Source organism: Passer domesticus, chromosome 5 (assembly GCF_036417665.1).
Source record: "Passer domesticus isolate bPasDom1 chromosome 5, bPasDom1.hap1, whole genome shotgun sequence".
Taxonomy (NCBI): Eukaryota; Metazoa; Chordata; class Aves; order Passeriformes; family Passeridae; genus Passer; species Passer domesticus.
Window position 1 is genome coordinate 10,555,523 of NC_087478.1, and position 18,026 is coordinate 10,573,548.

The 18,026-nt window shown below is 36.7% G+C and overlaps 1 protein-coding gene across 11 annotated transcripts in view; it reads left to right on the forward strand.

The window, feature by feature from the left end:
* MAGI2 (membrane associated guanylate kinase, WW and PDZ domain containing 2) overlaps positions 1 to 18,026 on the forward strand; it is a 698,553-nt gene that overhangs the window by 473,761 nt on the left and 206,766 nt on the right. For all 11 annotated transcript variants that reach the window (XM_064421909.1, XM_064421908.1, XM_064421910.1 and 8 more), the window contains one exon: positions 4,227 to 4,306. In XM_064421909.1, coding sequence (XP_064277979.1) covers positions 4,227 to 4,306 — 80 coding nt within the window. The remainder of the gene's footprint in view (positions 1 to 4,226; positions 4,307 to 18,026) is intronic.

Below are 18,026 nucleotides of genomic sequence, written 5' to 3' on the forward strand. Positions count from 1 at the left end.
TAAAAGCAGAGCTACAAAGAAAATCTGGAGAAGAGCATGAGGTTGAGTCAAGGCTTCTGGGAAGTATTCTGTACTTTCTTTCACTCTTTGTTTCACTCTTCACCCAGCTGAAGAACACTTTTTCCACAAATATTTAAAATTGTGTGCAACTAATACTAGATGACTGATTATAATAAACTGTTTCTGCTAGGTGCAAATGCTTACAAAGAGAGAGGATTTAAGCTAGTTCAGCAATAATTTCTTTATTGACTTTTGGCTAAAATATTAAGCTCCACTGCTTCACTGAATGACCTTTAAAAAAAACAAAAATACCAATTGCAATACACTTCCGGCCTATATGCAGTTTCTATTTTGTATATAGGTAACAAATTTGGGGGAATTTTAAAAAGTTTTGTTCTTTCCAAGCTCCACCTGCTTGAAGCAAGACCAAATGGATCCTTTATTAAGGAAACTTTGCTTCCAAAATTTCAAAAATCTGTATTTTATTGTTGATTTTTAGAGAGATTCTAAGACGTGCATTGTTGATTTGCCAGCACTTATCTCAGTAGTCCTAACTAGTAATCAAAATCATGGAAATTAGGGACTTTCTAGACATGTTTTTAATGATAAGGTATAGTTATTGCCAAGTCATGAAGCATTGGTCAGTGTCAAATGTTGCTGGAGCCACAGCTGTATTTCTCACAGGATGCTTTTGTTGCATCACTTCACTGTCGTTCCATCACTGACAACTCCAAATGCCTGTTTGAGACAGCTGCTGCTGCAATTCATCTGCTATTCATTCATAACTAATCTGTAAATCCCCAGCCCCTTTTGCTTCTGCTCTGTCTATGAGACTCCCAAGTGGACACACATGAATATACCTAGTGGTAAGGTAGGCAGGTTATAGGCCCTACAAGGGTTTTCTAGTGCTTAAGCATTCACTGTGCACAGCCTATGCAACAGGTATTTTATTCTTGCCATTAGTGTTAATTTGACCAATTTACTGTTCCTTCTGTCTCTTCTCCCACAGTTGAAGATTTCCTATCAAGACTTCCTTTAAATTTAACTAAAAACAGGAGATAAAGGTTGTCTCCCTTTAGCTTTTACACATTCTAGTCCCTGACACACGGGAGATGGGAAGAACACCCTGCCAAGTAAACCTCCTATGCAGAACAGAAGTAGACATGCATAAAAACCACAACGCTGTACTCCAGGACTACTCATTTCCCTCTTTTACTGAGAGCACTGTGTCATGTCTGTCCTCCTTGAAGGAGCGTTTGTGTGTTGTGTACCTGGTTGCTAAGAAGATCCAAGCAAACAACACTAGGGAGAGCATAGGAGGGCATGGATGGTACTGTGGAGGTGTTAGAAGTCAGGTGGGGTTGATTCTGCCTTCTTTCAAGTCCTGCCTTCAGAGCAGGAAAGGAATTTTTACCCACTAGAGCACTTGTCTAGAAGCCTTTGAAGTCCCATTGCTCGAGTTGTTTAGTCCCACTGCATTGTAGGTTTAGTATAGATTATAAAGTGGAGAGGCAGGGCAAGAAAAAGAGGGATGAATTTCAAGTGGTTCTTTGCTCCTGCAATTATTTGTTATAGACAAAAGTTCTTGTGAATGAGTTTTCCTTTTACTAAGTAGCTGAACAGGTTTGAAAGATATCACCTCGAAGAGGATATTGAGTGCTCTAAGAACTGATCTAAATGAAATATCATCTCCATTCTGTGAAATTTCACTGCAGACTGAAGGATCACTCTTTTGTTGGAAGAGCTGTTGATTTTTTTACAGTTTTTTTGGGTTTTGTTTAAAATGGCCATCTTGCACAAAACTGTGACATCAGTCCTGCTGTGGGAAGCCACATTTATGCTACAGGGAAGAGTAACTGCTTGCTGTTCTTAGTTTCAACTAAAGCCTTGAAGGTTGTAATTCAAGTAATTTGCATTTTTAAATATTGGTATTGAATTTGGCTTATTTCCAGCTTGGCACCTGTTTTTGCAGACACTTGAAAACTCTTTCTAAAAATATTATATGGTGTTTTCAGGGCTGGTGAACTGGCTTAGTCTGATGGATGGACATTGGCCAGTTGACTGGCAACAGAGCTGGCTTTTAGTACTACTCCCATCACTGGCTTGTTTTGTGGCTCTGGACAGTAATTTCATGACTTTGTGACTCCATTTTCTTGCCTCTAAACCAGAGGTGGTTCTTTTTATTTCCTTTGTAATATGCTTTGAGATTTGCTCTATACCACAGAAAACACTGCTAGTAGTAATCATATGTACTGCTCTTTTAAAGTCATAGGAAACTATCTGTGATTCTAATTTAGTCCCTGCAGTCAGTGGGGGTCCCTAACATAATTCAGAATTAAGATGTGGGAGTGAGTGGCTGTTGTCCAGACATGCCCACACTCCAGAGATGCAACTGCAGCTTCCACAGGAATGTCCAAGCTCGCTCTGGGCTCTGGCACTGCTAGCAGGGTATCCCTGGTGGTGTGGAGCTCAGCACGTGCTGCTGGGTGCACCCGAGGAGCTCAGTGGATGGATGCTGGGGTGATGAGCCCACGCTGAGCTCCATCCTGCAGCCCTGACACTGCTGGAGCATTTCCCCCAGTTAATTTAAAGCTAGCTCAAGTATGTCTGCACAAGCTGTGGTGGGGCTGTGACTGCAGCATAAAAATGCACCCTACAGGAGAGCACAGGCAGCCAGAGCTTCCGAGAAAGTGTCTTAGTTACACTTGCAATCAAGCACAGGCTGCTGGCATAATTTCAAATTCACCTTACCTTTGGCTCATCGTTCTTCATATCTGCAAATATAGCTCAGCTCTCAAAGGGAAGGGTTTGTTTGTCGTCTTCACCTGTCGTGAATGGTGCTCTAGACTAGATAATGCTTTTAAGAAAAAATAATTTAAATGCCTCAATTTTTATTTTAGTTGCCATTTTATCCATACATAACTCTGCTCTACCTTCTTTCCCATTCAAAATGTGGAGGAAGCTTTAACATGGTGACAGTTATGCTGAGAAGTAGGCACTGTCACTGTTTTGAGAGAGAGAGAGAAAATGAGGCAGTGGAAAATTTATCTGCCATGGAAGACAAAGTGGGAGAAGGAACAGGTTCTATTTATTTATTTTTCACTAGGGGAAGCACTGGTGTTGGGATCACACGGACACTGTATCAGTAACTAACAAACTCATAAACAATTTCATCCTAATCCATTTTTTTGCCAGGTCTCCTGTTTTTGTACACCTTATACCAATGTTTATTAGAGAAGTCATAAGCACATTTTAAAATGACACAGCAAATTAATAATAAAATAATTCAGTATTGTACGGAATGAGCTTCCTCCTATGATGTCTCAGATAAATAAAACATGGGTTAGAAGTGTCTCTGAATGATGGTATTGAGGGAAAGACATCTCAAAATATCAAGGAGTAATGATCATATCATTTTCTGGTTTATAGTCCTCTTTAATATATTTACAATATTTGGCTCCAAATTTAATTGCTTATGGGTAAAGTATACATTGAAAGGATCTGGCTTTTAAGTCTCATTAGCTGTGCTAAGTATAATTCGTTTAGCAAAATAATCTCCCAGAAAACAATTTTTGCCAGTTCAATGCTCTTTGATGGCTGATTTCTCAAAGATCTATTCTGAGTATAGAAAGGAGCCACATGATTCATTCAGCTTGTGCATATCTATTTTATCTCTATAGAAGGATTATATATGGAGAGATAAAGGTTTGTTAAACAAAGTATCATTAATCACCCTGTCCGGAAATGTAGACTTTGCAGGAGCATGCTGTAATTTGCATCACTTTTGCAATGCCTTGTCACTGCTGCTGGAGAGAAATAACAAACCTGTATTTATGAAAAGGACAGGTTTAAGATGAAAATAATTCTATCCGAAAACTGTGAGAATGGTACAGAATCCTGTCGCCTGCACTCGATCAACGGGAGAACACTGTATTTGTAATAAATTCCTTTTGCTCTGGATGAGTTCTGCATTTTCAATGAGGTTAACTTGGCAACATTCTAGTTGATTTTAATAAAAATAGCTGCTTTGAGGACAGGGAGCTGAGGTTGCCAAATTTACAACTGCCTTGCACAATTACTCTTACACCTCCTTCAGGGCTACTTAGAACCAGTAAGCAAATTAAGTGTATCGATTGCAATTTTGTTGGACTAACCCTTTTTTCTTAAGGAATAAACTTGATTCCTTTCAGTATGTGTCTGCTCAGAGTGATCTCTTTTCTTTTCAGCCATAACACAAAGACAACATCATGGCTGGATCCACGACTTGCGAAAAAGGCTAAACCTCCAGAAGAGTGCAAAGAAAATGGTAGGTGATTAAGTTTTCCTCGCTGCTCAGAGGGGATTTTCCTTTGTGTGTGTGTGTCTCTTTCAGTTCTTACAAAAATCAGGCATTTGGGGGAATGATGAAAGGTGTTTAATTGCTGCTTTGGTTAGAAGCCATAAGTGATACCAGTTCTCAGTGTGCCATGTGTTTCTGCTTTTTATTCCCCTTTCTGATGCTATCCAAAGCTGAGGATCACAAGTGTGTTTTCTGCCTGTTGTGTGTGTGACTCCGGGACTGACCCTCTCCCTCATCTCCTACAGAGAACTTTGGTCTGCAGAACAGAATCCTTTTCAGATTCTGAGCTTTTAATCTACAGGCGATTCAATGCATAAGGGAAACTAGCAGCACCGTGGGAATATGAATATTGTTTGATTTGTATTTAAAGGTACAGTGCTATGCTATTTAATAGCCAATTTAAACAAAATAGTGTCTGATAAAACAGGGTGTGGGAGGGAGAAAAGAGATCAGTGTCTGTCAGAGTTCAAGGCTGGATTTGGGGGGGGTACTACATTGCTAATGCTTTAAAATTTAAAAGCATACTGCTGAGGATGCTTAAAGGAGCTGTAGCTGTTTTGCAGGAGAGATAATTATATTGACAGATTCAGTGATTTTAAATAATACAAATCATATCAGTATCATTTCTAATTTGTCTCTGGTAAAGTTTATCAGTATTTAAAGCATTTAATAAAGTCAATGCAAGAACGTGTTGTAACCGATCTGTTTGTGATAAGGATTTTTTTCATTGTTTTACACTTCCATGTCAGTTTGATTAGTCAGTTAAGATGCTGTGATTTCTAAATACTGCTACTTGTTTTATTGTTGTGAGATACAGAGCATTAAATGCATGCATGCTACGTGCATTAATTCAAAGCATTTTTAAATATTTTAAATGTATTCATAAGTTTTCACATACTGCGTCTGATTAATTTTAAATTTTCCAAAATACATTCATCTGGTTAACGTAAATACTATTAACAGAAAGGAAACTCAAGGCTGATTAAGAGGTCACTGAGGAGTTGCTGGCTGTATGAATTACAGGGTAGTGGTTTGGTAAAAAATCTTCCCGGGTTGGATTTTTTGTAAATGGCTTTCTTTTGAAAGATTGCTATACTCCAAAAATAGCTTCCTTATTTCAGCAGCAATTCTGACGTTCTCTTCTGACATCAGAAATTACATGTCTGAATGATTTTGTGATGCTTATTCTAGCACAGACAACACGAGCTCCCAGACTAAATTCTACAGTGATTACAATAGAGGTCTGATACCGAAACAAAACAAGGGCACAGGAGCTTTGCTTTCTAAATATCTCACATTACTTACATGAGCCTATATCTTAGCCTGCTCCTTAGATAATACTAATGGAAAAAGGAGGAAAAAAATCTACCAGTATCTGTGGAGTAACATTGCACAGAGTTACTTGGAGTAAATATGTGTTGGGTTTTTTTTTCTTTTTCTGTTAACTGTTGTATACTGAGATCAGAACAGCACTGAGATGTTAAAAAAATACTGTAGTGTCTGAAACAATTTAAAATTAAGATCACTGCATTAAAGAAAAATAATTATTTTATAATTTAACTATTTTATAGTTATTTGACTACTGGATTACTGAATCACTATAGTATGCTGGGTCATGTTGTTCTTTTAAGGTTGCTCTGCTCATTAATGCAAAGTACTTGGAGTGATGCATAAAAGACTTTAGGGAGAGATTCTTACAATGATTGCTCTTCCAAGATCCTATCTTTTTTAAGGTTCTTCTGTTTTTCAAAGTGTCATTCATCTTTTTTTTCTTTTTTTTTTTTTTTTAATCTAATACCTGCAGAGGAAAAAGTTCTTCAAAACCACTTATATGCCTTAAAATTACTGTACCTTGCCATGGTGGTCCAACAAAAGGGACTTTGTTATAGCACACAGGGATTTGTAATTTTTCTTTAAATTTAATCTAACTTCAGGAATTAATTTCAGCTATGGCTTGGTACATTTTTTTATGCTAAACATCTTTTCTGTTACACTTTATGATTTATTCTGGCATATTTTACTCAGAGAAATAAAATTTAAAAAAGACATCAGTGTTTAGATAGTAAATGATACCTACCTTGATGCTTTATCACTACATGTATAACTCTTGCTTTTCATTGACATTCATTTTGCCATATCTGAAACTTGTATTGATTCTTTGAGATACGTTATGACTTCTTTATCATCTACCAGATTCTGCTATCAGGTTTTGATTGTCAATAACCCAAATTTTGTGTATTCCTTTGAGTGCAAATCCTGACAAATCCTCCTTCTTCATTCTGCCACCAGCACACAGTTTCCACACCAGACAATGTCCAAGCAGAGCAGGATATCAGAGTCCTGATCTTCTGGGCTGGTGAAATTGAGGGCCCCCTCTGCTCCAGGCATTTCCTCTCTTCCACTTTCTGCTCTTCAATGCTCCTTTGACAAATATGATTTCTGCATTATCTCTGGCTTCTGTAGCTGCAAACCCCAGAGCTTGCTCATTTCCTTTCACAAAATCTGAATCAACCTTCCAGCACATCCCTCCTCTTAAAAATTTTTCACGTGCTTTTGCCAAGAGATTGACAAGCTCTACCAAGTCAAGCTTTCTTCACCTAGTTGCTGTGGACTCCTTCTGTTTTTCTGTAATGATACCTACTGCTCTAAATCCCTTTGTAGGTCAGGAGATTTTAAGTGACGATCTTTATTTCTGTCTCTCTGTCATGGAATTTCTGTGTGAGTTTCAGCAAATTACTTTGACTTTTGCTCTCTCAGACCTACTTAGATGGCAGAACTTTCAACAAGAACCACCTTTTATGCTCTGTTTTTATGGTGCCAATCTGAGTTTCATAATAGCAATAAGCAGAAATAGCTGGCAGCTCTACAATAACAGCTGCAATTTTTTACACATTTCTGATTTCCTCCAGAAAATCTTGACCTTAATAAAAATAATTGTTTTTTCTCTGCTGAAAATACAAGTTAAACAGTTTTGATCTTCTGAATTTAAATACTACTTTTAAATTATTTTTTCACATCAAAAGTAGTTAAACAATTATTGTGTACAGAGTACTAGAGAAGTTATAGTTCTACCCCCTTTGCATCTGTGAGATGGATTCCCTTATTGCTAGATTTCCTGTAAAGTCATATAACATAGCAGATTCACAGGTTTGTATGATTACAGGCATATTATATGAGTGGTCTTCTAACTGAGTCTGTTCTTCAGGAGAGAATATGCAAAAGAATGACGAGTCCCTAAAGGCAGTAAGAAACATAGTTTAATACTGAAGGGCAGTTCAGCTGTAATGACATGAAATATCACAGGTTTTAGAAAGTTCCTTTTTAATTAAGAAATGTAGCAATTATTTTTTTCAAGTTCTTTAATTCATTTTAGGGATCTTTTGTTCTGGAGAAAAATCAACATTTTCTTCTGTAACCAATTTGGGGATTAAACAGCTCTTGAAATTTCCTGGGATCAAATATGTCATGTTTCACTTATTTCCTTTTAAAATTTCACTAATTTCATTACTAATCCATCCCATTCCGTAGTCTCTATCACTCTTAACCCTCTCTTTCTTTTTATGTCAACCTCCTTTCTTCTATCCCCTAGTTTTCAAATATGAGTAGGCCTACAACTATAAATAAAACTTTGATTTCACCTAGCATTCATACATCATCTGTCTTTCCATCTCCTCTACACCCACCAACTTGACTGCAAAATATAGATATTCATGTAGGGTGAGCAGAGTTGCCTTTATACTTCATTGATTGCAAATGTCAGCTCTGCTCTGGCACTTAGAGGACACAGACACCAGATTCACCTGTGTAAACACCTGCATGCAGACAGGCTGCTGCATTTCAGTGTCTGAGTGTTGAGCTGGACCCCATCCCACCCCATTTTGTTGGGTAGTGCATTCCCCATTCCTACAGGCAGTGCCTTTGCTGCTCTCACTGCCCTACACAGCTCTTCTTCAGATTTCATCGTTGGTTACCTGATTCCTTACTATGCTGCACTAAGATGTACCAACCTTTCATATGGTTGTTTTATAGATGCATTTGGGCATAGGCATGCTGGTTTTATGGGTAAAGCATTACTTCGTGATTCTCTTACATGTATTTCTCTCTGGAAGACACCCAGAACTTTTATCTTATATGGATACTGTTTGCGTTTTCGGATACCTGTTACTGGCAACTTGTAGAGGGTAAATTCTTTCCTACAAATAGTTTTTTATTTGATTGTTTTTACTTAGAACTCCCTTTTGCAGATTATTAACCACATTTTAAGTATTATTTAATCAGTTTTGTAATGGAGCTGGCATTGCTTGCAATAATATTGATCACAATTAATTTTTTCTGTCATTTTTTGACATATTGAACATGGTTATCTCTGCTTGCATTTTCAATTTGCATTAATTAAACCATAACAAAATATTTTGAACTGTTATGACCTTTGGAAGGGCATTTCATGCTGGCAACACCATCTGGGCATTCATTGACCAAAACACTCTTCCATGCCAAACTCATAATAATGATAATAAGAATAAGAAAAGGGTCACCTCATCCCTGGGAGTTCAGAAGACACTTCTCTGGACAGCCTGGTTCAGTGACACAGCTTATAAGAGTAATTCTTCCTCCTTGGATAAGTTTTAAGACAAAATATCTGTCCACATGTACATACCTTGGCTGGCTGTGCCCCGGGCAGCATTCTGGTGTCTCCCTGGGGGAGGTCTTGCATGGAGTGAAGCTTCTTTGGAGGACACTTATCAGCATAAGAGATAAGTCCTTTGAGCTGTAATGGACTACTGAGTATTACTTTGCCTTCAGAATCATTATAGTTTCGCACAGTCTCAGCCATACAAATCCCTGTTGAGTGCTAGCAGTAATCTTAAATAGAGTTGGTAATGGCAAGCACAAGAAGGAGTAAAAGTGGAGAAAAAAATTCTATTTTCCTTGATTATTTAGTGATCATTTGGCTCTCTTGTACTCACTTTTCCCACTGTTCACCCAGATAGTGCATTTAAACGGGGGGATGCCAGAGACCCCAGACATCCAACAGCTGCACAGCACACAGCCTGCCAGGATCCCTGTTTTTGGAGGTAGTGGCAATCCACAGTAACTCTTCCAGCAGTCTGAGGATTTTAGAGGTTGCTAAATGCAGGTCAAGGAAGCTACTATGTTGTCCTATGGTCTTTTGTGAAGAAAGCCACAGGCTTTCATTCTAGTTGCTTTATGGTGATATGAAAACAAATCACTTCAAGTTTCTGAGTTTTATGAAAGAGGGTTATGTAAGCACATCTTTCATGTGCCTGTGAAGATTATTTGCTTGTAAAATGGACTGAGAGTCAGAGATGAAAAGGTTCATAGAGATATGAAGTATTATTTTTGCTAATGGCCTTTTTTGCATAAAGTATTATAACATGTATAACAAATGCCCCCTGTAAGGAACATAGCATGTTCATCAGTGGTGTAAGATACAGTGAAAAATGCATTTTCTAACAGCAAGAAAGTTTTACTATTTTTTTGTAAGACTTTTTAACATTTTAATTTAATCTCAGAATAAAATAGACACATTCACCAGTGACATACTCCAAAACAGAACAAGCACACTGGAGCTAAAATGATATTACAGTTTAAACTACCACTGACAGGTGGTCCAAGGCTACATGACCACTACAGAATGCTATGGTAGCTTGAATTCCTGATGGAGCTGCTGAAGCTACTCACATCCACTTTCTGAGAGCATCTCTTTTTCATTTTGTTGCCAAGTTAAATGGCTAAGCTTAAGTAATTTTCAGCTAGAATGTGTAATGAAATTTAGAAAGGGAGGGAGAGAGATTTTGTAAACTCATCAGGAGAAACAGCACCAGAGTTTTAACAATTCACATCTTTAATGAGCTGTAAATTGGATTCCACTCACCACTGAAGCAAGTAGCAAAATTCTCATTGGCAGAACCACTTTGGTTTTTGCCACTAAAATGCAAACAACACGTGGTATGAGAATAGAGGTGACCTGAAATATTCCTACAAGGACCATTTAAATGAGTGGTCCTGTTTTTTCACACAGAAAAGAATTCACACCACCACAGTATGCAAAGAACAAGGCCTTGATGCCAGTAAAGAACAAAATGTTGAAATTCCTTCTGAAATATGCACCTTGCTTAGTCATAAGTAGAAATCAATACACATGATTTTTAATCCTATTCTCTCCATAGCTTTAATCCTTCAGTCTCTGACTTCTAAATGGCAATGAAGCATGATAGATTTAACAATGAGGGGTTTGTGAGATTATATTCATTACAATATGGCTAGCTACCTTTGGCTTTATTATTTCTTCTCCCTGTTTTTTTGTGAAAGCTCTCATTTTTAACAGAGATCATTAATGAAAAAAGGAATGTCAATCTACTCATTTTTTAAAAATTATTCTTCATAATCATCTTGTTTTGAATTTTATCTAGAAAGCCAGCAATTTTATCAAATTTAGAAGCCAAAATTTGGTGTTCTTTAATGGAAATTTTGACTTGTTGCAAAGAGTGGTTGGCTATTTCCTGGCAATGACTTTGAAGTCCATTGCTGCCAAATAAGAAATGCAATGACTTGCTAAAATCCCTAGTAACACTTGTTATTTTGCAGATAGCTTTAAATGTAGAGTATTTGTCATTAATTCCAAACATTCCTTGACTGCTCTTTGCTTACAATGCATTACAATTAAGGAGAAGATGTATCCAAACCTTTCTGTTCCATTAGCAGTCGAGCTTCACAGTTACCTCAGGGTCTTGTCTTAATATTAAGTGAATTCCTTGTATTTAGGATTTCCATTTCCTCTTTTTTTTTCTTTTTTTCTTTTTTTTCAGTATACTTTGAAAAAGTTCTCAGTTATTTTCCTTTTGTGACAGCTGGTCTTTGATTCCAGCCTAAAATCCTCAAAGTGAGTGCTGGAGTCCCTGTTAAATAGAACTGGGAAATCCTGTCTGAGCACAGTATCCTTTATTAAAGATTTGACAGATAACGCAGCACTTTAAAAAGTCTTTCATGTCTAATACCCCCAAAGACCCAGTGGCAGATAATCACTGTTTGTGGGACAAGGGAAAAAAACGTGGTAACATTTCAAGTTTTTTGAGAAGTGTATCTGCCTGAGTGGGAGGAAGGCACAGGCACTTAGTGTGTAGATGGTAGATATTGCAGAACTGTCAAGAAGGGAGAAACTGCATTTGCAGAATTCATAGTAGAAGGCTTTGGAATAGAATAAGTGGCTATAAAAGGTGGAAAGTATAAAAAGCAGAGAGTGGAGAATGTGTTGCTGGCTATATAAAAAGATATTTGGATTTGTGATGTCTTTAAGCATTAGAATTATTTCAGTATAGAAATGTGAAGAGGAAAAAGTATCTCTGGATATGAGGAAATCCTGAAACCTGGTAAAAGGACGGATAAGGCAAACAGGCAGGATTTTGGAATCCTGACAAGAAATGTTAGAATTTGTTTCCCTTAAACATCAAACCTTTATATGTAATTACATTCTACAGAATACAGTCTAATGTTTAATCAAAATAATAATTTCTGATTGCACATTCTGGTGAAGCATTGAATCTTTTTGTCTATGCAACTGTAAAAACTAAAAAGCCATAGAAATGCAGAATGATTCCAGATGAGTGTAGTCACTTGCTATAAACACAAATGAGCCTTACTTACATATCAATATGTGCATATTTCTGTAGTCATGTAGGCCAGATTCTGGAGACTCCTGAGGCTGCCCAGGGATCTTCCTGCACAAAGATGAAGCACCCAGCTCTTCTGTTGGATCCTCTTCCTTCTGGTGCATGAAGGAGGGGAAAAGATTCATGTGAGGGGAAAAAAGTCATATCTTACTATCAAAACTATTAATAGCTCAAACTAGCAATGTTTCCTGAGAGATTATCATCTAGATAACATCTCACTACTGATAACCTACTTCTTTCCTACACTGACACTGCAGTGATAACATTGCTCTGCTTCGCTCTGGAGGTAACAGATACTACAACTTCTTCTGTCTGCATTCTTGAATGTACTGGACATTGGACTTTGTTTCAGTGTACTTTTGCTCAAATAGACTGAAAAATTTGAGAAATGTTTCAATTATAGAAATTTTTATTTAATCTTTCATTTCTGTCACCACCATGAAAGACATGAACTGCTAAAAGTTTTGCTGTTTTGGAAGGAGGGAGCAAAGGTTAAAGGAGAGTTGGATTTATATTTTTAAAATGCTTTTTCCTCTTTCAATCCCAGCTGGATTTCTCTTATCTATTTTCTTTTAAGTAGTCTGTGAGTTTTCCTTTTTACAAGAAAAATCTTTGCCTAGAGAATTTAAAGTTATAGTTTACCTTCTCTATAACAGAATATTTACTGAAGGGACCAAGGTTTTTGAACACAATTCTCACATTTTTCACTCCTTTAACAAAATATCAGTCATTCTGTTTCTCCAATGACAGAAATAGAAACATTTGATCCACATCTGAAATTCCTCTTCCTTCTGCTCAAAAAAGTGTCTGGAATAAGTGTATATAACTTTCATAATTAAACAATTAAGTACTTCAGCATTCATTGTGGTCATGTGCAGCTACTGAATTGGAAAGTGTCTGCCACTGCTCTCACAGGATGGACCTCATGCTTTTCATACTGTGGCTTTTGCTTGACCATCATCTTATCTTCAAAGTAGGTAATTTTTTAGAAACTTTCAGCCTTGGACAAAGGGAGGACAAAGCTTTAGATATTTTGGGACTGTTATATTTTGTATACTCAGACATTCATATTTTAAGGGCTTCTGTCTTCAATTTATCCTCTACTTTCTTCTACTGGGCTAGAGGAATCATTCACTTTCTTTCATCTGTGGAAGTGGGAAATGACTGGTCCCATTGATGGTTTGGGGGTCAGATGATTTTGTAGACTTTTCAGTCTTATCATTATTTATTTAATGAGTTTAGTGGGATCATTAGGTTGCCAGTTGTAGCTCCATTAATATTCATTAAACTTGCAATTTTTTTCTGTGGTCCACTTTTTTCAAAGATACAGATATTTTCGTATTTTCTACCCTTCAATTCTCTATGGTCGCTTTCTGTGCCATGATATTTCTGCTTGGGTTTTGTGTCCCCGCCACTATTTGACTTATTTGGTCTCTCCATAACTGAAGAATACGCCTGTATTTGCAAGTTCTGCATTAATATACAGGATCATAAAATGTTGCTCTTATAAGTAGTAAAAAATTGTATGTAAAGATCTTAGAGTGTGTGTCTTCCAAACTATTAAACATATGACATATAATGCCTGTTTACAACATGGGTGAGTTTCAAAATTCTTTGAACTTTCTGAGGTTAGTCTCTTCTTTTTTTTTTTTTTTTTAAATTCTTGGAGGATTTTGTCACCTTCAGTTTTATCTCACCATCCTTTTGTTCTCACACTTCCCTACACTGTCTGGTCTCATATTGTCATATTTAACATCTCCTGAGTAGTTTAGATTATTCATTAAATGTGGGTGTTAATTTTTGAAAAGTTAAATTGTAGTTTTGGACTTCTGTTGGTCTAATGAAAAGATCATGCCAAGTGTAACAGTATTGCTCGCTATACTGATTGCTGGAATTTGAACAACAACAGTTTTTGTTTATAAAAATCCTAATTGTAACTAGAAGATATTTATTAACATGTACATTGCTATAAATAAAGTGAACAGGTAATGCTGGGTAGAAAAATTTAGTTTTAGATCTATTTCAGTAAATGGCATATCATTAAAATTTCATTTTGTCTAGCTTAAATTCTATATTGTTTCAATAACTGAATCTAACACATGGTTTAAAAAGTAGAATTTGGTCTAGCAAGGAGTAGAAGCAAATCATCTTTCCCCCCTAATATTAATCTTGCGAGAAATAGAGTTCTGAGGTTAAGAAGCATTGCCTTAGTAAAAAACTGAAGAATTTTTTTCTACCTGCACTATCACTAGGTAGGCAAAAGCAGAATTAGAATAAATTGTTATGGATAAAGAACATTAATAAACATACTTTAGTCTATTACTTAAGCATGAGTAAGATTACAAGTGACACTTCTAGAAGAGAAGAAGGAAGAAAATCCTGTCATTCTTAATTTTATTAGATTAATTTTGAAGCAGCCTTACTGATTTTTTTTCTTTTGTTTAGAGAAGCCCAAACAAACTCTCAGTTAGTGAAAGGTGATAAGGGACTTCTTCAAAATCCACTGAATGGCTTCTGTTGAAAAGCATTGGATTAGGTAGAAAGATAATACATCTGTAAGAAGCAGGATTTTCCTTTTTCTCACTGTAAGCTTCCTTCATTGATTGACTTGAAGGGTTCCCTATTCAGATGGGAATGTGCTTTTTGAGATTTTGTTAATGCAACACTAAATATTGTAATTATGTCCTCATGAGTATTCTTTCCAGAGAGAATAATGTGCATCCTTGTGGCAGTGAAATCCCCATTTAAAATGTGAATGCCAGCCATGGTTATTCTGGATTGTTTATGCCTTTGTGATACACTTTCCTTCTCTCACTTCTAATTGTTTTTGAATGACTGTGGCAGTGGTCACTGACAATTAATGACTGATGGGCAAATTGCATGAGTCCTGGCTTTGATCCTATGATTACTGGGACTCTCACAAAACTAAAATTAACACCACCCTCAGCCCCCATGTTTCTCTGCCAACCATCATCTCTGAGTTACTGATCTGCTCCTGTTTCTTTCACCTGTTCTTGAGGTTCAAAAAATGTAATAAATTTTCTCTCCTTGGAATAATTTTTAGTAATGACCAGATCGATAGAGAGCCCAGCTAGAATATTTAGTGTGTCAGGGTATTTTCTGTTGCATAGTTCTTAATCTAAGAAAGATACATAATGGCAGATTCTAATTCCTTCTCTGGGACAGTAAATGTAGCCCATTATTGCCACAGCAATTAAGCTAGGCATTGTTGTTACAATAGAGAAGGCTTTGAAAAATCAGTAAGAAAACCTTTTAAATATTTGTCTTGTGGAAAGGTGGAGCTCATATTTGTATAATGTCCTTCTTTGCAAAATAAAACCTGTGTTCCCAGGAAGGTTAATTGTGCTTTATGTTCCTGTTGCATGTCCAGTGTTACACAGAGGTAGTGAATTTGCACAAACTTCAGAGTGCATTCGCTGTTGTTGGTGTGGTTCATTTACTACTTATAATTTGGGCAGTAGTGAGGGCATGGTCATCTCATCCTCTTGACCTAATCTAGCTGTCTCCACCATTCTAATCACCATAACTTCTGAGCTGCATGTTCTGTGTTTTGCTGCCTTGCTCTCCTTATGTATCCAGATCTCCTAATGGTGTTGCTGTAGGGAGCTATATAAGATAAGAATATTGATATTCATTGGTATCATGTGCAACTGAGAGGAGATTTTGAACTGGGAATATTGCCCTTCAGCTTTTGCTGTTGTACATTGCCTTTCACATGACTGAGTGCCCATCAGCTGAGATGTCACAGAGACTTGAATTTGAGGTTGAAATAATGCCATCGTGGATTTGATCCTTCTGAGAACTGAGCCAGAGCTTTTATTTTTCAAACATTATGCGTAGCCAAATTCTATTTCAGCTTTGCATATATTCATACACACAGATTTTGCAACACCAAGCAAAGCAAGATAAGCTTTAAACTGGTTGAAAGAATTTTGGATTTCTGCTTGGAATTTCTCCTGTGTAATGTATTTCCAACACTGTAAGTCTTTGAGTTTAATGCCAGAGATATATTTTGTCCAGTAACTTTAAATGTTGCCTTTGGGAATTGCTCATCAAAGGAGTTAAACTAAAAGGATAACTGTGATCAGGTGTTCCTAGGCTGCTTAGCTCATACAATAGGGATTTTTGTCATGCTCTGATGAGAACCCCTGATGAGAGATGAGAAATATCTTGCTACCATTAAAATTAAAATCATGTATGGCTACCTCAGCTTGAATTTTATAGAATGTTGTTTTCATATTAGGCTTTGACATCATTTTAAGTTGGGGTTTTTTTTGGTGAAGTGTTTCAATTTTTTTTTTTTTTTTTTTTTTTTATGATACAGGAAATCGAGTCCCTCAAACCTTCAGCACCAAAATAATGCACTACGGTTGTCTAAAAACTTTATACATTGCAGTTCTTTCAAGCATATTCAATGCCGGTATTTTTCATGAACTGTGGTGAGAACTGGGAAAATATAGTCCTACAAAAAGTTTTGCTAAATATCTGGATTACGAGCTGTAGAAGTCTTTTTTGTCTATACTTATGTGTGATATTTGACCACAAAAACTGGACACAACCATTGTTTGGAAGCAATTTTTTTATTCCTGGATAAGTTAAACATAGTTTTCTTTCTATTTTAGCAATTGTTTAAGTTGTTTGAAAAAATAATACATTGTTAAGGGAATTAGTGCTATTTGTTTATGTTAGCATGTTAGATTTAGAAACAGAATTCTGGAGTCCTTTATTGTGATTCTGTAGCTGAAGTCTTATGAAGAATAAATTCCTACTTTACAGGTAGTGAGGACAACATAGTAAGAGCACAAAATCAGTTTTGCTGGCTCAGAATAGCTCTCTGTCTAACATGTATCCTGTCTCTAAGTATTGTTTGGAACAAATGGTTGAGAAAAGGCTACAAGAAACAAAGCAGGCATAATCCCCTCTTGCACCTTCCTACTTTTTATCTCTCACTGTATTACAGAATCTCTGAGCTGGTGATTGTCTCAGGATCACTGTGCTCCAACTGTCCTTTATAAATGTGTCTAATTCCTTTTTAAACTTTTCCACCCTCTGGGAAAGGTTTCATATACCATTTTCATATTCCTTTATGTGACATTTCTCCAACAGGAGATCCCTAGCCCACAAAATCTCACATTGGCAAACGAGGCCTTCCAAATCTCTGACAGCATTAACTATCTCCTCCTCCACCTCTGCAGGTTCTGCTACCTGTTTTTTGGTTGAATGACCAGAACTACACACAGTACCCAGGGTGTAATTGCACTATTGATGGCATAATGCTGTTTCCTCTTTTAGCTTCAGTTCCCTTCTTGACATTGCTGACATTATGTTTGCTTTTTGACTCCCCATGGGCTTAAGCTGGTGTGTCGAAGATCTTTTCTCTGAGTGTTAATATTCACTTTAGAGCCCATCATTACATATGTGTGTATGCACAGTTAGCATTCTTATTTCACTTTCTGTATTTCTTTGCATTTATGGGGATAAAATTAATCATCCATTTTAACATTCAGTGTTATGAGATTGTTCTTCAGGTTCTCACAAGCAGTTTTAATTTTATTATCTGGAATAAGCTTTCTGAGTCTTTCATCAATATCTCAGAATCAGGAAACTGACTTCAGAATCCAAAGATCCTGAGAAAGAATTTATGGCAATTTTTATTTACCTTCTTTATGCTTGATCCCTCAAGATGATTATTTGCATAATTTTATTCACCAGTAAAATGGACTAAATCTGTACTAAAAGAGCCAGAAAGAGAGTTAATACAATCAGCTTGTTTTTAAAACGAAGGTTTTAGGAATGCATGGTAACAGCAGCTCCATTTAATTAGCTGAATTTAATTACTCCACAGAAATTAAACCAGCTGGCCCAACTTAGCGATGGAAAAGTGGGGTATTGAAATCCAGACCTGGACAGCAGGGACTCTTTGTGTCTGTAGACACGTCCAAAGAGTGCCTCACCTCACCCTTAGCTTTTATGCT